The sequence below is a fragment of the Carya illinoinensis genome, chromosome 3 (genome assembly GCF_018687715.1).
Source record: "Carya illinoinensis cultivar Pawnee chromosome 3, C.illinoinensisPawnee_v1, whole genome shotgun sequence".
Taxonomy (NCBI): domain Eukaryota; kingdom Viridiplantae; phylum Streptophyta; class Magnoliopsida; order Fagales; family Juglandaceae; genus Carya; species Carya illinoinensis.
This window is the reverse complement of record NC_056754.1, coordinates 8,949,878-8,974,172: the sequence shown is the minus strand read 5'-3', so window position 1 is coordinate 8,974,172 and position 24,295 is coordinate 8,949,878. Positions and strand designations below refer to the sequence as shown.

Below are 24,295 nucleotides of genomic sequence, written 5' to 3'. Positions count from 1 at the left end.
AATTCTGTGAAGCATGGATGTGCGTGAAGGCCAATCTGAGGTCGATAGGTTGAGAGAAATCGAACTCTACATCAGTGAAAGAAATGAGGCGGGCAAAAGGGAGAAAGAAATGCCTCATTTCTACGGCAACAATTGTTGATTCTCCAACCTAAAAAAGAGTCCATTCCACAATATCTCTCCTTGCATAGTGAGACCCACAGACAACTGTAAAGACAATAAAGATAGTTGGGTGAACAGTTTGACATTGGGGCACATCATATTTAATCGCTCAGTTCAGCCATGCAACTTTCTTAGCACAAAATTAAATATATGGGCCCTCCCAACTCCCGAACTTAATATTTTTCTACTTTATACCTTCCCAATCAAATTAAAATCATATAGAAAATAAGTACAGGTAATGAAGACCAGCTTCCACCAAGTACCATGAATGTTTAGCTTTATTCTTTTTCTCCCACCTGGTGTTTGTGCCCAACAATAATGAAACCTTTTCCACATGCCCAGGGTAAAAGATTAGAATGGATTCATACTTGGTGCAGCGTAAGATGTGACGAAATGATTTCATTTCAACGTCGGAAAGCAACCGAAAGTTCCGAATAGAAATCCCTCAAATTCTTATATTAGAATTGAGAGAAAAAAAAAAATAACAGTATAGATTCAAGAATGGGGTCACGGATGAATCAATAATAATATGGAATTCTGTTAAAACAAAAAACAAAAAACAAAACTAGAGGCGATCTAGTAGGAGAAGGTGAATTTCATTAACAAAAAGAATGCTAAGACTATAATGCCAAACCAATTACAAGATGGAAACAGCCAGAGAAGGCGCTCCCAACTACCCAGTACTATTCCAGGACCTTGGATGCCCTTTTCTGGCTCTGTTTCCAGATTTCTATTCTTTTCTCTCCTATTCTCTTTCTATTCCTTTCCTACTTAATATACAAGTTAGCCTACCTGTCACATACTTACAACTATCATCGCTGCCTACTTCCCCTGTTGCTGTTACCTTTTCTGCCGCTATTACTTAGCCTGCGAACCCCACCTGTCCAATCATCATCATCATGATCATCTTCATCATCTTCACCTCCCCCCATGTATCCGGATTTCCGTCCTTTTCTGGGGGCGGGCCGCTTCCTCTTGGTATTTGCTGTGTAAAGCGAATAATCAATCACATCTTCCTTCAGAGAACTCTTGAATTCCTGTAAAGAAAGAAATCCAGTAAAAAGCAATATTAAAGAGAAAAATTGCCACGGCTAACTCTCAGCAAGCATGCTCAGTTAAGTGAAAAACACATGCGACAGAGTAATATGGGTTGTCATGATCAAACCATAGCCCACACCCTACCTGATATCTTTGTATCAATTCTTGATGAGTGGTAGGCAAACTAGTGCGTATTTCACCAATGGCAAAGGGAATGTTCTGTCTGGAGAGAACCTCACCAGGTTTTGCAGGTTCATTTGGGGAAAAAGCCTGTTTACAAAGTAGAAAATATGCATTAACACTAAGTTCATTAATTATATCCAGATTTACCATGGCGGGAACAAACTTTTCATAGCTTTACCTGGCACCGGGCATCATTCAGGCTATACACAATTTTTAGGTGCCTCTTTACTTTCAAAAGAAGCTGCAACGCAGTAGCTGCCAGACAGTCAGCCTGCATAAGCACCTTAGCATCAACACATATAACCACCCACAAGGACGTACAATCAGGAAAACATGTAAAAACATATAGCTTGCACATATACTGGCACTAAAATTTATTTATTCCTATAAGGGAAAAACATACCGAAAGATTTTTATGCAAACATTTTTGTGCTTTTCAGAGAATGAACTCTTTCTAGTGCAAAAAAGAAAATCATATAAAGAAGTCTTAAAGCCACCTGAACTTTCCGCAGATCATCTGCAGAAAGAACAATAGAAACATCAGAGCCCATGCTATGTATCTTTGCCTCCAGTGAGATGCTATGGTTTGGGACAGGCTGATCAGTCGTCTCGTGTCGTATACTCTCATTCAAATCTACGGTATGGTTGAAAATAGGCTGACCACCTGGCTCATGTTGAATTGCCCCATTCAAATCCATTGAAGAAACCTCATTGAAGTCAGGCTTAACAACAAGCTCCTGTTGTCCATTCTCATAAGATGTCTTCTCCATATATCTTTGTGACAAATACATACTCAAACCTTTCATATTTGCCTCAAGTGCCCCAGCCCTGACTTGTATTACTCGATTTATAGCATAGATCAGATATAGTGGCTCATCAGGTGTAGTGAATGGTAGCAAAGCAAGTATTTCAGCACAGTACCTGTCAAAAGAAACCAGCTTATAATTCCACTCTAAACAATTCAGAAAGCAGAACTCTGGAAATAGCACCAACACTGACATCAGGAAATGGACTACAGAATCATTCCAGCTGGGGTTATCAAACTTCCGCACAATTGAGGACATAAATTTGTTTCTTGAAACTCGGTTTCCACGGATAAGCTTGTATATTCTAGAGACTCCAAGCCTTGCTTGAGCAAACGAGCCACCATCAGGTTTCCCCTTCACATTTCCTGGGACCTTAGATTGGACTTTCTGATTTACATTTTCATGAATACCACTTATTGATTGTATAAAAATGAATGACTTTTGAAGGCCATCCCCCAAACGGCTTTCAAAAAATGCAGGGTACCTGAAAAGAGGCTTCATTTAGCTAAATAATAAGCAAAGTTAATCGGAAAGAGCACTTCATAAAACATTTAGAGGAGATTACTTCTCATTCATATTCATCAACAAATGATGAGCCAACTTTGAATTGACTTCTTGCGGATCTGTTTCAAGGGCTATAAGGTACGGGACACAAGTAATTGGATGAACAAGACCCTGGCGCAGCACAACTTCAACAATCTATTGTAGCAGCATAGAAAGAAAAATGGGAAAAAAATTAGCAAGTTCAATGATGGCAGAACAAACAAGAGAATTATGGCGTGAAATTCAACTATTTCATTAACAAAGAGTGGTTAAAACCAGACCATTTCTTGATACTCCCTCCATTACAATGTGTCAACTCTACATGGAATCATTATCAATGAAAAAAAACTAGGTTAATTAAATTCCTAAGATGTCCACTCAGCATTAGAGATGGAAAAACTAGGTTAATTAAATTCCTAAGATATTTCTACTTTTGATAATTGCACAGTTATTTTGGGTCATTTCAAACAGACAATAAGACATAAATAACTAATAAGGATGGAGGGGCACTTTCAAACCCTCCAAGCAAAAATGAGTTTATTTCAGTTCTACAAAAGAGTGGTCCCAACAGTCAAAGTACAAAAGTCGTTATTCTGAACTGATTGTAAGCTTCTCGAGTAATGCTATATACAATCAATTTTGCGTACTCCTTGTGCATTCCACTGATATGATTGGCTGGATCAATTGTGCGTAAAAAAGTATACAAAAATGACTGCACATAGAATTTTTGTTCTCAAAATCAATCATACACAAAGAAACATACAGAGGCTAGGTTCTCACCTTAAGGGCTGATTGCCGAACCGGTTCATTGAAGTCCAAACATCTACCTAAGATATTATCCCAATACAACTGAACTATACCCCCACATATATTAGTATCTCCTGCACCCGCAGCAACAGGTACACTGTGGCCACCTTCTACAGAATAATGAATTGTATTGTTGCTTGCTTTATCTGTTCCCATTTGACTTTCCGCATCAAGAAGATATTCATACAAGTTTTGCAACGCTTGCATCTGTTTTACAGAATGATTCAGCAACATATTGAATGTGGTAGCACGTATTAAAACTTTTCATTATTACCTTAATTCGAACATCACAGCCAGAAGACAAAGTTGCCTCTAGTATTTTCCCAATATCATTTTCCAACATATATTCAGGCCAAGCAATTAGAACAAAGCCTAACGCCTACAAAAGTAAAAAAGGCAGCATGAGTTGACTTTAAAAATTAAGCGAACCACTAGAAAAAATAAAAAAGGGCTGAAAAGTGTTACCTGCAATGATCTAACCTTCACAATGAAATCCTCCACGCGAAGATATTTTTTGAACAAGCTGAGACTACTGACCACATCAATACTTCTGTTACTGGAGTCACTCAGCAAAGATTTTCCATAGCGTATAAGCAATCCAAGGCAAAAAAGGGACCGCCCCACTTGCTGAAATAAGCAAACAAAAACGGCGATTTATCTTATATCCTAATTCGTTTGTTTCTGTATCAAATATATATGCACGAAAAATAATGCAAAAATAACACAAAAATAACATAAGTAAATCATCTCATGGAAGATTTATTTCCAATCGAAAGAAACAAATACACTATTTTTACAGATGGCAACAAAATGGAAGACCTTGAATCTTGGAAAAAAGCTGACAAGAATCATACAAATAGTGAATTTTTTTAACATGGTAACTCCCAAAACAGTTCATCTATATTAATCCATCAGTTTCTATAATCACGAAATACATATATATTAATGAACCATTCAAAAAATATAATACCTCACCCAAAAACTAACCAAAACCTATCACATCACATGTCAACCAATTCGTACATACTGCAGCACATCAGAGTAGATTTTTCAATAAATGAAATTTTACATAAATCTAATGTTATATATCACCTTCATATGTAAATATCATTTGAAAATATTTTTTTTTTTTTATATAAGTAATAAACTTTATTGAAAGAATGCAACTAGGCAAAAGCCCATGTACACAGGAAGTATACAAAAGACACCTAATTACACTGTAGCAAGCTGAAAAGAAATCAAAAAGTCCCCTTTAGTACAATAGCAGAAAACCATTGAACCAAAGAAAATACAAAAAAGTTCCAGATTTCCCCCACTGTTCTCTCCTTGTTGTTGAAGCATCTCTCATTTCTTTCCATCCAACGACACCACAGTAAACGCAAGGGAATCATCCTCCACATCTTAGCTAGCTGTGAGCTTTGATGGTATCTCTTCCAACATGCTAAAAGATCCAACACGCCCTTGGGCTATGCCCAATTCAACCCAGCCCTACTTATAATGCCATCCCAAAGCTCCCTCGCCACTTCGCAATGCAGAAAAATATGGTCGGTCGTTTCACCATTCTTCTTACATAGGTAGCACCACTCCAACACAATCATCCCTCTTTTCCTTAAATTTTCAGCTGTCAAAATCTTATCTAAAGCTGCAGTCCATGAGAAAAAAGCAGCTTTAGGTGGCACCAGGACTCTCCATATACTCTTCCATTTGAAAATATTTAACATGATTTCCGTGCATACACATTACTGATGCCCTCATCCCAAGCAGAAGGAAGCCACTCTAGGGAACCTTACCGCTCTAGAGGTTATGAAGCAATTAGGGAATCAAAATGTTAAAAAACCTTGTGATTTTCTAGCATCCAACCAGTGATAACTCCCACAGTGCACCCAACTGATAATGCTATTTTGATCTGTTCTAGAAAACCTAGTAGCTTCAAACTTCATCAAATCCGAATCACTTTAATTCATGCATGCTATTAAACACCCAAACAAACAAAGAGACAGGTAACCAGATTGACAAGAAATTGAAATGGCTACAAACATTAGATGCTAATTCATGATTATAGCCACCGACCTGCTTGTTATCAGCTGGCTGAGTGTCCAAACGTTTAAAAAACACCTGAATAAGATACTCAATCACACTAGCAGCTTTTCCTGCAACTTTGCCCAAAGAGCAAAGACACCTGGGATGATAAAAGTTATTAGCCATAGAAGATATTTCAAAACTGAAGACACTTTCTACTAAGGAAGAAATGGTATAAACAAGAAGTATAATGATCCCAACTCAAAACAACGAAAATATATGTCAAATTCTTGGGGACTCCCCAAAAATATTTTTAACAACCTCTAAAGGGCCAAAACCGCTGCTTAATGTCAAAAATCTGATTTTTTTTATGGGCAAAAAACCAGAAAAGTTATACAATACATATTACACAGAAAAAGGAATTCCCACTCTAAAATTTAGCTAGAAAAGCTAAAACAATATGAATCAATGGTGTATGGTGCCAAATACACATATAACGCTTATGATGTATAGTAGAATGATAAGTACAACCATGTCAACACTAAGATTTGTAGCACCAAAGACTCAAACTTGACTTTCTAAGATATTAACAACCCATTTACAGCTTTTTGGGCATTTGGTATTCAATCAAACTAATTGCTTGGCAGCAGAATTGGCCCAAAAAAAATAGGGTCGTGCAGTTTTTCCCACTCATTTTATAGATAGAACAAAATTTTATTAGTAGTCATTGAAAAAGTAGGCTTAGGCAAGAACGCGGGACATATACAATGGAAAACACCAAGTTAGGAGATGGAAGCAGATATAAGAAAGTCATGAAAATGGAGCCCATTAACATTTCTATGACACAATCACAACTTTTTCACGAATTGGAACCTCATTCAAGTAGGGCCATTTGAACCAACACCATGACCTCGCAAGCCAAAACCGTATATCATAAGATGATGATGATGATGATGATAAATGATGAACAAGGAAAACAACAAAAAGATCTGAGAACATGAGGTTACTTGATGCATGCATGGACAACTGTCAAAAAGGAATGACGAACAATCATGTGCTTCAAGTCCTGCTCGAGTTCTTCAACAACAGTTTGAGGTAATTTTCGGAGCAATGGTAGAACAGAATCAATTATAAAAATTACACTCTCCAGTAACTGAGCAATCATTCGGTTGTCAACCTGAATAGAAGAAAACACGCAAGTTAAAAACAAGCATGCTATCTTCCCAATCTTAACTGTCCATGTCATAAAATGTTTTTCCCATTAAATGAGTTTCTACCGGTCTTACCTACTATTGGATTTGAACTAACAGAAAAGAACAAAAAATAAAAATAAAAGGTGAAGTCAAAAAGGTACATTCTAGATGGTTCCCACAAACTGAAATGTCCAACAGAGGACAAATTCTGACAATCTCATTATACAGCATTGTTGTTTAAGTCAAAGGAAATGCAAGATAGGCTTCTGTGGTCATTTATTAAATGTTTTTAAGCTAAATGACTAATTTGATTCGTTGTACAGTATCAGCAATGGATGCTAAACATGTAGAAACAACATATTGACTATCCACATGGATGTAGCACGTGTACACACAGCTATTGAACTTTGCTCTCTCCTACATGGTACCTTGGAATCATATTGGTAGATCTCAAAACACAACACTAAAGAGCTATCACATAATTTTGACAAAGCCAAACAAAATAAGTGCTTTACAGCAAAAGAAATGGACTGACCCATGTATATCAATAGGTAATATTGGTAGCCTCACATGGTTGGAATAAACAAATAAAAAAAAGGGCATAGAAGCCAGCTCTTGAGGCTAGGCTATCTATACAGCAAGTCTAATGCAGACACGAGAAATGAAATGAAGAAAAGTTTCGTGAACATTTCTGGACAAAAAAATATACTAGAATGAACAGAACCCAAATGTTTGCAATAGATAACCTGGGTCTTAAGATATGGCTGTAGGGTAACCACAAACTGAGAAGGATCAGAGGCAGGGGCACAGAGTTTTGGATCCACAACACAAAATGCATGCAAGACCAGCACATAAGGGAGTGCACGCACCTCCACTTCCTCACTGTTCATTTCCTCTACCTGACCAAGATTGAATTGTCAAATATATTTTTCAAGAAGCATCAAAAAGGTGTATTTGTCAAAATGCAATGAGTACCTGCAATATCTTTTCCAATAAGCACTTGCACATTAACTCGCAACGTTTGCGCACCGATGTTAGGGACACAGGGTTGATCCCAGCAGCCTTAGCTGATTGTGGGAAAAAATCAAGAGCTAAGTTGCGCTTAATAACAGTGACAAGAAGTTGGTGATTTGGCATCCTCCTCAACATTTCAACAATCTGCTCGGTTCTTTTAGCCACCTCCAGTGGAACAGAACTACCATCTCCAAAAACAAGTCTCTCTGAACCAGAAGGTTCCTCAAACCAGAACTCATAAAATGTCTTGCAAACAAGATCCTGTAGAGAGAAACAAAACTGGAACCTATATCCGAACAAATAAAGTAGACTTCTAATGAATGGAAGAACATAGAACCTTATTTGCACCCAAGTAAGGAAATACAAGAAGGTTGTCAAAGGAAGAGACAAATGGGTAATATGAACATGTAACCTTTTTCCACCATCTTTCACTTGTTTTTTTTATACGCAAATAAAGAGATATATAAATCATCAAGAAATAAGTATATAGATCATAAGAATCTTCCAGATACTAACAAAAGTCTCTATACGTTTTCACCATAAAGGTTTTTTTTACAAGGAATCTGAAATTTTATTAAAAAATGCAAAAAACATAGCCCATGTACACCCCAAAAAAAGACCCCATAGGGGTTGGCTCGAGAGGTAAAGGCCTTGTTCTTGGTGGTATGCTCCCTCCAAATCTAGGGTTCAAATCCTATTGGGTGCAAACAATTTCTAGGTACCATTGGACTGGGGGGAACTTCCCCTTGAATTACCCATGGTGCACTTGCGGGAAACTTCTTGCCAAAGGCCTGTGCACCCTGGGATTAGTCAAAACTTTGTTTTCGGACACCCAGTACCAATCAAAAAAGAATGCACACCCCAAAAAAAAAATGCACAGAACTAATCATCTGACTTGATTGCTTCAAAATTACCTGAATACTTGATTCATCATCACTAACACGAGAAATTATCTCAATACAGGCACTTGTAAATCCAGAGAAGTCGCCATTTGAAGTGCACATATCCCGAATAATTTTGATAGCTCGTTTTCGAACACTAACTCCAGTATCTTTAATTCTCTCAGCAACCTTCTCAAAGTACTACAAAACCCAACAATTTAGGAATAAGAACAAAGCAACAACAAAGCATCGACATTACGTGATTTTTTTTTTTTTTTTTTTTTTTTGGGGTGGCGGGCAAAGGGGGGGTGGGTGGGGGATGGTGGTGTTTAGACTAAACATACCTGCAAACCAACATCAGGATGTGAAGCAATGTGCCTGCCCACAAGTTCCAGTGCTGCTTCCCTTACAGATATTGCAGAATCACAGAACCTTCCCTCAACAGCCAATTGCACACGTTTATCGCACAGTACCTCAGGATCAGCTTCTACAATAATACTAACCTGCTTGTCATATTTAAGTTAAAAAAGAAGAATAAAAGAAGAGGAGAAGGAGGAGGGTAAGAAGAATAAGACAATAAATCTTGTTTACATGACCTCACAAATTGCTTAATTTCCATTGAAGGCTCAAAAGTTGTTAAAGGGAAAAAAAGTCTACTTACCGCTCTTAGAGCCTTGGCCCTAATTACAGGAGAATTCTCCCTCAAACTTGCCTGAAATCAATTGTATCGTAAGAATAAGGTACAACCTGATAAATCCCAACGGAACAGAAATGTTTGACTAACCAGAAGCATATGAAGGATCTTATCAAACCCTCTGGAGAAGGAGTTATTTTGTCCCAATGCCAAAGTAATCTTCTTGACTGAATCCCTTGTCAACAATGAAGTAGTTCCAGAATCACGTATTATTGCTTTTGATTTCAATCTAGCAAGATAGTATATGAACTTCTGCTGAGATTTTGGATCATCCTTGTACCACAAGCAAAGATAAAACCTGCACATTCATTAAATAATATACAAATGTATCATTCCTTATGACATCAATGCAACCACAATTTTCATAAAGAAAAGGATCTAATGAGTACAAACCAGCGCACAAAGAGATGAACATCATCAGAACCAACATCTTGCAGGTAATTCAATAGCAGCTGTTGAACAATTTCAGCTGTATCAGGAGCTTCAGGGTTCTTTTCTGACAAATTGTGAGTCTTTTTCCCACCATCCTTGCATTGCGACTTACAGTATGATTGTAATACGAGAAGTTGCTTCCTGCAGATGCAAATCTGACACTGCCAGCTTCTATTAGGAACTTCATGCTCTCTTACACCCATGCAGTCAGCATGAAACAACCTCTGACAACTTTGACATGTAAAGAACAACTTTTCAACCCTTCCATCCAAACAAATAGAACACGAACCTTTTGGATAACTGCGATCAACATCACTGGCATTATCCAATTCCTGTAGTATCCAAAATTTGTCCATCCTGCAAAGCACAGAATCACGCTTCAATCTCGCAGCTATTGTACCAAGAAGGTCAATGGCCATTGTACGTGCAGAGATGTCTTTAGATTTCAGCCCAGCATTCTGAAGTAACAAGACGCATAGAACCTGCAAAACCACAATCACTACCTCAGCAAGGAAAGTAATCTATTGCAAAACTCCTTGCCGAGGGCCAATGCACCCTCGGAATTAGTTGGGACACTGTTCTCGGACACCCGGTACCAATAAATAATAATAATAATCGATTGAAGTTACGAAAACAATAATGTCAATGTACCTCCAAAATAGGAGCTGAAGCAGGATATTCAGGCAAATTCAATGTTGTCAGCAAATCCATAACAAGATTCTCCATCATCGCTTTCATCTCAGATGCATCTTGAGTCTTCAAACTCGCAAAACGCTGAAGCACACGGGTCCAAAAAAGACAACATGCCTCTGTGGCTGACTCTTGACATTTGGTCGGGTAACTAGAATCAACTGAGACTTCTAAAATGGGATTGCCACTTGTTGCTTGCCTTAAAGCTTCAGGAAGGTTTGCACTACAGTGAACCAACTGAATCAGCAAAGCTGTTATCATCTGAATCTGCCTTTGTTCTTCATCAGGTAGGTGATAGGATCTTAGCGCTCGCTTTGAGGATGGTAACTTCCAAAGCAGCTGAAGTATTTCATCTATCACATAAGTACGATGCTGTGTATATGAATAGAATATCTGTACCACCATGGGAAAAGGCCAGGATTTTATTTCATATGTAGTGAAGTAAATCATAAGTCGTCAATAAGCAATAAAAGATACAGAAATGTACCCCACTAATTAAACCAATTGCCTTCAGTTGCAAGAGTTGAATATTATCCACCAAGAATGTCGTGAAGCTTGTTTTCACAAGTTGTAAGATGCAACTATCAGATAATCTCTCCATTAACAATAAATCCTTGAGTAAACTAAGAATGGTGCACATTTTCTGAAGAATAGTATTCATTGCAGCAGAGACCCTATCAAAGAAAACACAAACTATGAGAACAAAACTCAGTTTAGATACACAAAATATCGCCTTAATATTCAATGAAGATGAACCGCATATGATAATCACACTTGTTTAATGATGACTTCTTCACTCGAACAGTCTTAATGCTACGCCGCTTCTTGCTTGCCGAACCAATTTCAGGACCAGGGTCTTCGTCTTCGTCCCCTGACATAACATGAGAAGAAAGGTAGCACAGTTACTAAAACATGTTCAGGAAATGTGATATGGACCGCTCGAATGAGGCATGAATGATTCCAATATCTTTTGTAACAAATCATTAAAGAGGACGAAAGTGTATATAATCTAATGGGTTCAAAATTACTGCAGTCAGAAAATAAAGAAATAGGAAAGTAAGTTAGGGACAAAATCCAGCTTTCTTGCAAAAATCTAAAGCTAACCTTCAAATTCTCCATTTTCGCTTGGTTTATGCAAAGCACGATATGATGGATCATACGCACACATAACATCCATAACCTGATGCCTAGAGAACTCCAGAATTCTTTCAATTATCTGATATTGGACAATTATAACCATATTATATTAGAATAATACCGTGAGCACTTAAAGTAACCATATTAGAGTATTTACCTCTTCTTTATATAGCTGCTTTTGCATTTCATTGTAACTCATCACTGCTAGAGCAGCATGAATAGACTCCAGAGCACAAAAGATCGATGAAACTACATCTGAATCTGACTGGAATCATACAGAAATAATTAATAAAGGCGCGTCAAGAACAAAAAAAGAAAAATTATTTGGTATCAAATCAGCGAATTATACCGTAAAAGTGATTACAATAACCACATAAATAACATGGAAACATAGATTGGAATATCAAAGCAAGCGACAAGATTCAAGAGGGACAGGAACAGCATCCAAAATTAAGAAAATATTTGTGGTTCCAACCACATTAACCGAAAATAATCCCAAAGAGGCATTAAAGCACCCTCACAACTATCCAAATCCTTTTTTTATCTTATTTTTAGTCAATGACAAACATTAAACCTCAAAGCCACCTCATCCCTACAGATTGACTTCAAGGAGACGCCAGACGTAGGGGCACAAATTGGATTTAAATGGGGTTTTGTGGGGAACAAAGTTAAACAAGAACCAACCTACCAGAAAAAAAGGTATGGTAATCTAAGCACATCTAGAAGCAGTGAAGTGATAAAAAAAAAAAAGGAGGTCAACCAAAGAAACCTTGAAAAGAACAAGAAGTTAGCAAAAACGTTATAATACATATATTTGTTAATTTTACCTATCAAATCTTTTTTTTAATTTTACATGAATAACAGTGCCAGTTGTTTTGCTTGTATATCTCATTGCAAACAAGAGATATAAAAGAAACTCATTTCATACTTCAAGCATTCTTCAAGATATGTGAAAAGTAGCATGTTTACACGTAAATAAAAAGTATCAAAATGCCCCAGCATGAAGAGCATATTAGCTATTCTTAATACCAAGAATAAATGACTAGCTAAGGTGGAAAAAGTAAAAAATATCAATATATTGCAAGGAACTTCAGTCACCATTTAATTAGCTGGAAAGTATTAGCTCAAACACAAAAAAAAAAAAAAAAAGGTACATACAATAGTAAGTACAACGACAAAACTGGAAGTAAAAAGTAAACAATGAGGCTTGCATACAACTGGAGAGAATGTGAGATAAAGTTGACAAATCATTTCAACAGGGAGAATAAATTACTACCCTAAGAGATTGCAGAACACAAACGTAATGATAACAGGCTTACGTGTTCGCATTCATCTATGGACAAGCCTTCTGCTCGATGTATCTGATGATCTAGAACCTTAAACAGCCTAACAAGAGCATCTACAGGAACCAAATGTAGAAGTTTCTTTGCACGGATAGACATTATTTCAGCTACAAGCATTCTAAGATCAGAAAGAGGAACTGATAACCACTCTGCTTCATCCCGATCATCACTAGGAATTTCAGCTCTACCACAGAAGTCCTCTAACAACTCACAAAAGCTTCTGATGGTGGCATCTGAACAATGATCAAACCAAAATATTTATATATAAATTAAATAAATGAGGTAGAGAGAAGGGGAGAGAGCGTGAGTGAGAATTTACGAAGATCATAATAGTAATAATAGTAAAACAGAAAAATCAACCTTGAATCTCAGCGTGATCCAGTCCAACTGATGATGAAAAGTCATCGCCACCTTTCTTCTTGAGTTTTGGTTTTCTAGAAGACGATGTTGATACATGCTGAAATTTCATCTTCTAGATCAGTAAAATAATAACTCAATCATCAATTTCTAAAATGACATTCATACATACATTGTTAACAACATAACCAGTATGATAATTGTGAGTAGCACTATTGTCTCTTTGAGCTTGAACTGTGACAGGTACACTTTGTTCAAAGGGCTTCTTTTCAGATACCGTACCGCTAGATATTTGCTCCTTAATAGGACCTGAGAAACTTGAACAATGCAATAAACAATAAGGAGAGCAACATTAAACCTATTAATGAAATAACAACAAGATCACAAAGCAAAGAATCCTGAAATAAGGACAAAAACATTAAATTTATTACTTAAGATAAACTTTTTTTGATAAATAGAATTTATTACTTAAGATAAACAAAATACAAAATGGGCAATGATTTAAAAAGAAACAGAAAAACGGGTTGGAATCCAGAGGCACAACAACTTTTCTCTTAATTTTGACAAGAGCAAAGATTGCAATAGATCCCACGCAGTGGCCAATGTAAGTTATTTGGAAAAATAAATATATTGCATTGTAATCAGTAAGGTAGATTTTTAATCCATACATCAATTAGTAGGCATGCTAAGTAATCCTTTCCAATAAGCAATTTAAGACTTGAAATAATTAATTGAATTCTGTCCACTCGAAAAAAGAAAATATTATTTTATTTTTTATTTTTTATTTTTATTTTTTTATAATTAATAAGAGATTTTACTACCGAGAATAGCCATAGCCCAAGTACACTAGAAGTATACAAGAGAAAATACCTACATATACTCAAGAAACTGACAAAAGACTAAAATAGATTGAATAAATCATCTCCATTCAATACAAGAGACTTAGCCCACAAACTCAAAGTAATAAAGAAAATATTATATGTTTAGAGAGATTTATGATTAGGCACGTCAATACTAAAGCAGCACTGCAAGTGAAATATAAACTAAAAGAAACGGTATAGCTCTTTATTTACCATATTTTTCTTCTTTATAACAATGATGGCTCAGCCACGTTCTACGACATATAACTTAATGTAAGTGGTCAAGTCGAACACACCAAAAGGAAGAGAAGAACTACAGAGGAACTGAATGAAAACGGAAAGGAATAAACATGATGTCCAAGGACTCAAACAAGAACTTTCCAAGATAGAGATGAATGGTTGGAAGTAGTATAAGTTGTATAACCAATTACAATCCAAGCAGATTGATGTTTGAATGGGTTCAATGCATTGAAGCTTGTCACAAAACTTGCACTCTTTGCTCAACAAGATTTGATACATTTAAAAAGGGCGTTTTTCAATCATACCAAACTCTTGGTGGGGGAGGGCACACGTATAGGATTTTGGACGGACATTTGGTGTGAGGAGGAGGCACTGAAGGATTATTTTCCATCGGTATACCAAGTGGCTTGCGATCAAGAAGCTTCGGTGGCAGACCTAGTGGTTCGTGCAAGGGATCAAGTCGTTTGGAATGTCACATTCTGTAGAGCAGCACATGATTAGGAAGTAAACACTTTCGCGGAGTTCTTTAACCTCCTGTATTCTATGAAGCCGAATGGTTTGCAAGAAGATAAGCTATGGTGGAAACCTACGGGTAAAGGTACTTTCTCGGTTCGCTCTTATTATAAGGCTCTTACAGTTATACCAAACTCTCCATTTCCATGGAGAAGATTGTGGAGGAATCAGGCGCCTCCCAAATTACTCTTCTTCATGTGGACAGCAGCTCTGGGTAAGATATTGACTACCGATAACTTGCAAAAGCGTCGGGTAATCATTACTGATTGGTGTTGTACGTGTAAGAAAGATGGTGAGTCAGTGAATCATCTCCTGCTACATTGTGAGACAGCTAGAGTATTGTGGTGTAAAGTTTTCAGCCGAGTAGGACTAAATTGGGTGATGCCGAAGTCAGTAGTGGAATTATTAGCCAGCTGGGCGATGCCGGGAGGCGATCCACAAATCAAAGTTGTGTGGAAGATGGTACCGATTTGCGTTATGTGGTGCATTTGGCAAGAGCGTAATGAACGAACATTTGAAGATAAGGAGCGGACTACGGAGGAGATTCGTATCTTATTTTTCAGTACTTTATTCTTGTGGTCTCTAGCTATAGACTTCAATGGACAAAATGTACATGACTTTCTAGTGACTACTATAGCCACCTAGATAGTTCTTATCTCTTGTATACCATCTTGTATACTTGGACTATGCCTATATTTATTAATAAGATTGTGTTTACTTATCAAAAAAAAAAGGGCGTTTTTAGAAATTTTGAACCATGATTCTTGGAAAGCAACATACACAAGTACAACCCATTAAACGAATCCTTAAATCAGCACCACATTGGGTCTGCCATATACATCAAGGCCATGCCTCCTGTTTAACAAGAGGCAACCATGTTGTCTCAAATTACAACAAATGGTTTTTTTCGGGACTTTGTAAGAAGAGGGGAGGAGATATATAGTGCAGTAGTCGTGTTGCTAGCAGGGGCCTTGTATCCTCCATAATCCCCTTCCCCCAGGCAGCCCTTTTCCTTCTGTTGCCTCACCTGCCCAACAGCCCTTTCCTTCCTCCTTGTTACATATAGCACAATAAAGACAAACAAACTTCCCCCATGCATCATCAAGCAAAATGTAGATCCCATGGAAGAAAGATGCATGTTCTATCATTATGGACATTCCTCTACTCAATATTTCTTGACGTGGTTGCCAAAACAAATAATTTCTGAATTTCCCATCACAGTGCATCAAAATGCATCATTATTTCCATAAAAACACTGGTCTATGTCCCATTAGCATATCAAAATCAATGGAAATGGATAATTCAATTTATGATGTTCATCCTCCTGCTTATGCTTACAAGCAAAGATGCACGATATTTAGTAGATCTAGTTTAGATTACAAGCACAATCCCAGTACCCACACACCCGAGACTCTTAAGCACTACGTTACCCATTCCCTCTTATGAAGAACTTTTGTCTTACCATGCAAGAGAACCAGCCATCTTGAATAGACGGATTAGGCAGATTAGGCTCTATAATGGACTAGGCTGAGTTAATCAACCAAGAGAAAACTCTTAATGGTCCACAAAAATGAAATCATGGACATAAGACATACAATCATAAAAGGAACAGATTATAAAACACCATGGTTTTTTCTCATACCTTGTAAATAGCCCATACACTGAAAAGGAAGTTACTCCATGTAGAGTTCTAAATATAATTACAAGGGACACAGAGACCTCTATTTCCTCCTTATAGATTTCTTTTTTTGACAAGTAAATATCAAAGAAAATAAATCAATTTTTTATCTTAAGGAAAATTATATCCTTTTATTCTCACATTTCTACTCCTAGTTTTACTAATATTTCAATTGTATTACTTCAGTTACTGAACCTAAAATCCACAAGGTCATTTTCTTTCACTGTAAATTGCACAAGCACCAAAATAAGCTTTGAACTCATGAAAGTCTCCACCCTGTTCTTACAAGAGAAGGAAATGCAATTTGAGAACAAGATATAGGGTAAGGCAATTGGATAAAGACCCACTGGTCATCTGTAAGTTAAAAATCAAAGACATAAAATAAAACAATTTATAGTACTTCTTCCCTTTCTCTTAACAGGAAATATGTGGTTGCTGTAATGGTCCCAGGTTTTCACCATTAAACATCGTCAGCAATAAATACTCAATCAATGAAAGTTGTTTGAATTTTGTAGATGGTAGCATTATATCCATGGGGACGAAAAGAGTAATCAAACACTTTGTTTACCTGCAGTACTACACTCAAATGCTTCTGGATGGCATTGCAAAACTTGGTCATGTAGTTCTAAAGGTTCCGCATAGCCATATGAAACTACCCTTGCATCCTTTTTGAGATTCCTGTAGATGACGCCAAATATGAGCAAAGGAACAACGGCGACTACAGCCACAATTAGTTAAATGGAAAAAATGCCAACTTCAATAAGAAGAAGAATAAATGAAAATTACACATATCTTGTGGTAAAAGACAGATCTAAATTAATTAATGGTTTTTCATCATAAGGAACTGCATGTTTCTATATTAGCACCGGGTGTCCGAGAACAAAGTCCTGACTAAGCCCGGGGATGCACAGGTACTCAGCAAGGAGTTTCCCTCAAGTGCACCTCAAGTAATTCGATGGGAAGTTCCCTAGTTTGGTAGCCCCTAGAAATTGTTTTCACCCAAGAGGATTTGAACATTCTAGAGGGAGAATACCACCAAGACCAAAGCCCTTACCACTTGAGCCAACCACTTTGACCTGCATGTTTTGATCTCTTCTTGCCAATAAGCTACCATGCAGCTCTTTTACAATCTTAACTAGTTACCATTCAAACACTCTTTGCTTTGATCATTGATTCTAATGGGGCTAGTTTTCACAACTTGTTTGTATCCATTCATGATTGCTAGATAATGCTAGGTGTAATCCGTGTAAAACAACCTATGTACTTGGGCTATGCCCCTTTCCAATCAATAAAGCATTATTCTCACTTACCAAAAAAGAGCATTGGCGTATCGCAAACATTTGCTAAACTTTACATTTCCCAAGCACGCCAAATTTAAATTTTCCAAATTATACTAAAACGCACAAAACACAAGAAAAAATATCAAACCAATAAAAGTACGTGCAAAAGAGTAACGATTTCAACTAATAACAGCCGCATTGTAAAATCAATATTTTGAATTGCAGCCAAAACAATTGATTAACATTTGAAATCAATTATCGTCATACGTAAGCAGCAAATTGACACTAGTATCACACTTTAAACAAGTCAAATCCGTTAAGGTTCGAACTGCTTATAAGCTAAGCCACTTCAAGATTCAAATTCAAAATAAATAAATAAAAACGATGTATATCAGTGGAGCACATATGTGATAGCGAACTAAAATTACGTTGTCAACTATTTCCGCTTACTTCTGAAACACAAATTGAATGTGAAAGACGTCACAGGAAGCAAAGAAAACACTTACAAGTAAGACACATCGGTTTGGCGAAGCAGATCAGCGATTCTACTGGACTGAGCAAGAACCTCACTGCGGTCAAGCGAGCTGAAGCTACCACGTCCAGGCTCGTCGAAGAGTCGGAGGTCCTGGTTAGATGCGCCGCAGAAGACCGGAAGCGAGGGCAAAGGCAAGCACGGCGCGACTTCAGAGTGTATGGTGTTGGAGAGGCCGATGCCGCGGTGACCCCAGCCGGAGCCGGAGCCGGAGGCGGAAATCAAAGAACCGGGAACGATTGGATTGCTCATCGATTGGGGAACCGGTGAGTCAGCAATTGGCAGCGCGAGGGCATGAAGGAGTGGAGCGGCTCGTAATAAGGTAGAAATCGGAGGGTGTTTTGGAGGGAATTAGGGTTTTTCTTATTCTCTTGGTGAGGGTTAGCTCAGAGAGGTTTGGAATTTGTAAAGCCCTAGGGGGAATAGATTGGGAAACAGGGAAATGAGAGAAATTGTGAAAAGCAAATGGCGGGGAAAGCGTGGGTGCGTATCCTTTTTGTGGGTTACAATTTTTTTGGGTGTGGACTATAGAATTGGGTCTTATAGATGTGGAAAATGAATACGAGTGTGTCAGTTCCCTGGAATCACGATATTGCCCTCCGTTTTGCTTGCGCGGTAGACTGGTAGCTTGTCGGGGCAGTGACCTCTATCAGATACTCGGGGCTCGTATTTCCACAAAGACCTGAAGTTACCAAAGTGTCCTCTCCGGTTTGTCCGTGTCAGGTTTAAATTTACATTTTAAAAGCATCTCGTCACTATAATTTCTTCAAATCTTTATATAAAATACAATAAATCAATTAATTTTTTCAGATCATAAAAAAATACTAATATTAAACGTTAATATTTTAATAATATTTTATTTAATTTCTAATTTTTATCTCAACTCATATCATCTCAATTTACTATTCAAATCTAACCTAAGAGTATTTGTATGCCATTGCATCTCTAAAGTTTGGCTAAATAACAATAAAATGGTTTGCATTAGGTTAATCAAAATGAGGAAGTTCTACATATATATTATAGTATCACCAAAATTTTCTTTAAATTTGGAGATGTACTGTTCATCTTCATAAGAACTATTGTATTCTAAAAATATTCAAGCAAGATGTAATACGCCGAGAAAAACTAATAGTTGGTAAAAAGAAATTCTATTTACAGTTCTCACTTGAGGATTGCATGTGCAGGTCATTTATTAAAAAAGAAAAAATATCATTTTAAGAGAGATATTTTAGTCATTTTAAAAAATTTTAAAGATAAAATTATTTATGCATGCATTAGAGTCCCCAATTGAGGATAGTACATAGTATTACTCATTGGTAAATAAATAATTTAAGTACAAATTAAATTATTAATTAACATATAGTTAGTGTAGTTACAAAATATGAAAAAAATTAAAATTATTATTATTAAAAAATAGTATTATATTATTATTTTGGCTAATCTAATGTGAAATTTTATCCTGAATGGTTTTGATTTTATGCAAAACATGTAATTTTAGCTAAATTTTGAAAATGTGAAGAAACCAATAAGTTTTTTAAGCTTTTTTAAGAAATTATCTTCTCTTTTTTCAGTTTTGTGAAGGCATATAGGAAACATCAAATAGTTTTTTTTTTTTTAAATATCTATTATATTTGAATTCGTGAGATCAAAATTCTCTATAATAGTAAATATATTGAGAAAAAAGTCATATTTGATTAATGAATTTTTAAGATTTTTAACAAAAATTTCAGATATATTTTTTTCAGTTTTGTAAATTCATATGGGAAAACTCAAATAGAATTTTTTTTAAATATATTTTATATTTGAATTTGTGAAAGTAGATATTAAGAGTTGAAAAGTTATTTAAACATAATTTTTTCTAATATTTTATAAAAAAATTTCGATTTTGATTTTTTTTATTTTCATTGAAATTTAAGATGAAAAGTTAAATAATAATTTTTTGTATTGAAAGATGTATGGTTAGAAGTTGAAGAGGTTTTTTAAAAACTAACTAAACTAAACATGTCCAAAATCTCTATAATTATCTCTCTAAATGATGAAGACATTTTACAATATTTTCTATGTATTAACATAATATGATATAAGATTCAATTCTATTTATTGTTGCAAGTAATTATTATCTAATTTTGGATATTTATATAGTATGTTATAATATAGTGAAAGTATTATGCCGTCCATATTTCACAAGCACGTAATAATTTTTGGAGTGAAATCAAATAAAAATTTCTCTCGTCTCCCGATTTTAAAAATTTAAAGCTAATTAGATTAGATAACATATATGCAACGAAGTTTAAAAAAATAATAAATAAATAAATTCTTTTAAAATATTTTTCATACTTTAAGGGGTTGTTAATAGCCGTTGGGACTGAAAAACACTCTCAACTCATATCTTCTAATCTTATTACATCATTAAAACTTTCATAAATTCTCACACAAAATATAATAAATAATTAAACTTTTTCAAATTTTAAAATAATAATAATATTCTAACAATATTTTATTCAATTCTTAACTTTTATCTAAAATTATCTCATTTCATCTTAGAGTAGTAGCAGTGGGTTTAACAAATTTTGGCCAAAATTTGACTAGAAAATTCACTTTTACAAATTTAGCTAGCCACTTTTCAAACCACGCCAAATAATAGACTTAACAAATCTTTCATAATTTTATTAAAATATTGATTTTAAAATTTTTATTTATTTTAATTCTAATTTTAATTTAAATATTTATTCGTTGTTAAAAAATTATACATTAATTTTCTAACGTTCATATTATTTCAAATGATAAAATTTTATAAAGTTTTTTTTTTACAACAGTTATATTTTTTCAACTAATATATGATTATATTAAAATGTATGATTGTAATAAATTACTAGAATCAAAGAAAAACCTACTCTTGTTGTTGTATCGATGAGATGATAAAATCATTGCATTGTGATTGTCACAACTACTAAAATGTCAAAGTTAAAAATATCCCCAATGACTCAGTGAGAGTAATGTTTAGGGTTAAAAAAGTTGTGCCACGAAGATGAAATCATGCTTTTCGAGTTGAGAAAGAAACGAAATCTTGCTTCACTTGAATGTGAAACAAGTAAATGCGGTAAATGGTTTCTTTTTATGTTAAAAAAATATTTTGGCCAGCAATTGAGAGCTCAATAAATTTGGTTAATAAAATTGATAAAAGTTAAAATTACTGTAGTTTTGTTAAGTCCACTAAACCTCATATTTATGCTTCTCAATTAAATGTTAACTAAATTTTAATTTTATTGAACCCATTACTATTATTCTTATAGTCTTACTATTCAAACAAACATTTAAATGGGAAAGAGATACAACAGTTAAACTGAGATTTACAATATTTTATTATTATTTGTATAAATTTTTTGAATAATATTAAATAAATAGTAAGTATTAAAAAATTATTTTATATGCATATTTCGTTTGCAATTCCGCTACGAGCAGGTTACTTTGCGTAGGAAAGCTGTGCAGGATGCCATATCTGTGGTATGGAATAAATAAAGAAATAAATAAATAATGGAAAAAGCATAGGAAATACAAGAAAAAGAAAACAACAGGAGATAAAGATGCAGTACTCGTTCTCCATCATGCGTCTAGTATTTTTTACCCCAACACCTCAGAGAGAACCTCCATCTCGCTGGTCATCGTCGGCATTATCTCTAGCATTTTAATAGTCTTCATCATCATCTGTGGTAAATGAGTTCATTTCACCCATTTCTATAAAAGTCCATTTTCATGAATTTATCCCAACTCATGAAAATAACTTAGATAAAAATAGAATAACTACAAATCCAAACCATGACCCCACAAACAAAAACACTAAAAAATAGACCAATCATTGACTTTAAAGATTCAAACCACATGCACACAGTATTTGAAAAAGAACCCATAATCTCAAGATGGCATGTCTGTCTTGTTAGAGTTTCTATGCCATATGATCGCTCCTAAAATGTTAAGCAGGTCTGAACCTCCTTCAACTCCATTGCCAATGAAACCACGTTCCATCGTCGGAAGCTCTGTTTCTTCTCATTCAAGTGCTTCAACAAAGGATCAATCTCTCCAGCCAATATCACCGACAAAGCTTCTGATGCCAGCCATGACGAAGAAGACGAAGGAGGGAGATGGAGGGGGTTAGGGTTCAGATACTTGGAATAGGAAAATTCAGAAAAAGGAAAGAGAGAGATGAAGCGGGGGGCACAAAATAGGTTTCAGAAACTGAGAAGGGGAAAAATAAAAAATGCACCGTATTAGTTCCATATAGACTCTGCATTTTATTCGTGCGCATCCCTAAACTCTCCTGCATATATAGTTTTCATTTTGCTTGCTATCAAATTTCAAGAACTAAATTCGATTTAGAAAGTTCTCTTACAGCATGAAAGCATATCTCACTTTATACAAAGAATGAGCATGTGTCAAAGAAAAGAAACCAGATCAGAAACTAAAATCAATCTAGAGGAAAAAAATATTCACATTATGCAAATTTTACGTGCTTTTTTTAAAAATAAAAAAATAAATGCAAAATTTATATAATAAAATTAAATTATTAATAATAAAACTTACTATTTTTGAAAAGACGTGACAACTTATAAATATTAATAGCAGTCCTTGTCCTGACTTCGTCTTGTGGTCCATTGCTTTGAAAATTTGCAAATGTGGGGCCTTCGTTGGGTTGTGAAAGTTTAAGATTTTGTTTGGATAGAATAAGTATTTAATTTTATGTCATAATTATAATTTTTTTAAATTATTATATAAAATATAATATATAATTTAATTTTTTTAAATTTTAAAATAATAATAATATTAAAAAATAATATTTTATTCAACTTTTATTTTATCTCAACTCATTATCCAAAATAACAACTAAGTTTAACGGCGTAAGGTATGTTTTTTTGACCAAGAAAAATAATAATCAAAAGATTAAAGAAATTAACGTTGAGAGAAGTGGCAGTAGATGTCGGAAACTTCTTGCGAATGTTATGGATCTTCTTCCTTTCCGGGTTGATAGGTGACAACAATACCTAAGAATTGGAGGAATAATGAAAAGAAAAGAATAATGTCAGAACAAAAATGGTGGGTTTGAATCCAACGTAACCCTACCAAACACCTTGACAATGACTCTCCTGTCTCTCTATTCTCAGCTGCTACAACCTCATCTATAGTCGTTTTTTCTCTTCTAATTATTAAAGAGTCAATACATTATAATATTGTGATACATTAAATTATATAATTATTTTTATTATAAAATAAATCTAATACATCATATGAAGTTATGTCAAATTATAGATATACTTTTGTGAAATTTCTTTATAACTATAACATGTAGCACTTCTTCCGCTAATGTCATTGAAATTTATCAGACCAAAACAAAATCCTCTTTTTATGTGATTGGTACGTGTGACAAACATGTTCGAGAAAAAAAATTCACATTCAGTTGAATTCCACGTGAATGAATCGCCTAAAAAATTCCTACCACTGATTTCATGATCATAATATATACGATCAGTCCCATGACACGTTATCTACAAAGCGTGTGATATTAATTTAATATAATAAATAAATTACAGTGATGAAATTTATGAATATGTATAAAGCAGCCGAATGACGATGAATATTCATGAGGTGGTGGTGGTGATGGTACTGATTTTGATGCAGATCCATATTCTTGTATCTGTTGAAAGTATTTCACGACACGAGCACTTGATCAAGTGGTACGATGTATTCCAAATTACCCAAGTCAAACCAGCTGCAGCCTGCATCCCCTACATATATATATATATAGTACCAATTGATAATATTCTAAATTAAATGCAATTAAATTTAAGAAGTGTTATAGTTATCAAGAGATCTTATAAAATAAATTTATAAATTGACATGATTT

General features: G+C 35.1%; 1 protein-coding gene across 2 annotated transcripts; it reads right to left on the bottom strand.

Annotated features, from left to right (window-relative positions):
• Nucleotides 1–653: 653 nt before the first annotated feature.
• On the bottom strand, nt 654–18,926 carry LOC122303078 (sister chromatid cohesion protein SCC2). Of its 2 annotated transcripts, XR_006240594.1 has the most exons (29): nt 18,374–18,926; nt 17,156–17,265; nt 13,469–13,605; nt 13,300–13,396; nt 12,916–13,172; nt 11,754–11,861; nt 11,564–11,675; nt 11,234–11,330; nt 10,947–11,133; nt 10,421–10,852; nt 9,731–10,251; nt 9,428–9,635; nt 9,305–9,355; nt 8,988–9,146; nt 8,677–8,844; nt 7,724–8,023; nt 7,495–7,647; nt 6,563–6,732; nt 5,607–5,715; nt 4,002–4,163; nt 3,811–3,915; nt 3,510–3,743; nt 2,752–2,885; nt 2,380–2,670; nt 1,878–2,301; nt 1,559–1,651; nt 1,342–1,467; nt 859–1,196; nt 654–817 (listed from the first exon to the last, which is right to left on the bottom strand). XR_006240594.1 is itself a non-coding variant. In XM_043114625.1 (28 exons), the coding sequence occupies exons 1-28, from the start codon at nt 18,649–18,651 to the stop codon at nt 972–974; spliced, it is 5,448 nt and encodes a 1,815-aa protein (XP_042970559.1). In that variant the 5' UTR covers nt 18,652–18,926; the 3' UTR covers nt 654–971. The 2 variants fall into 2 exon arrangements, 1 of the variants encoding a protein (XP_042970559.1); XM_043114625.1 differs by having other exon boundaries at nt 654–1,196.
• Between the last annotated feature and the right edge of the window lie 5,369 nt (nt 18,927–24,295).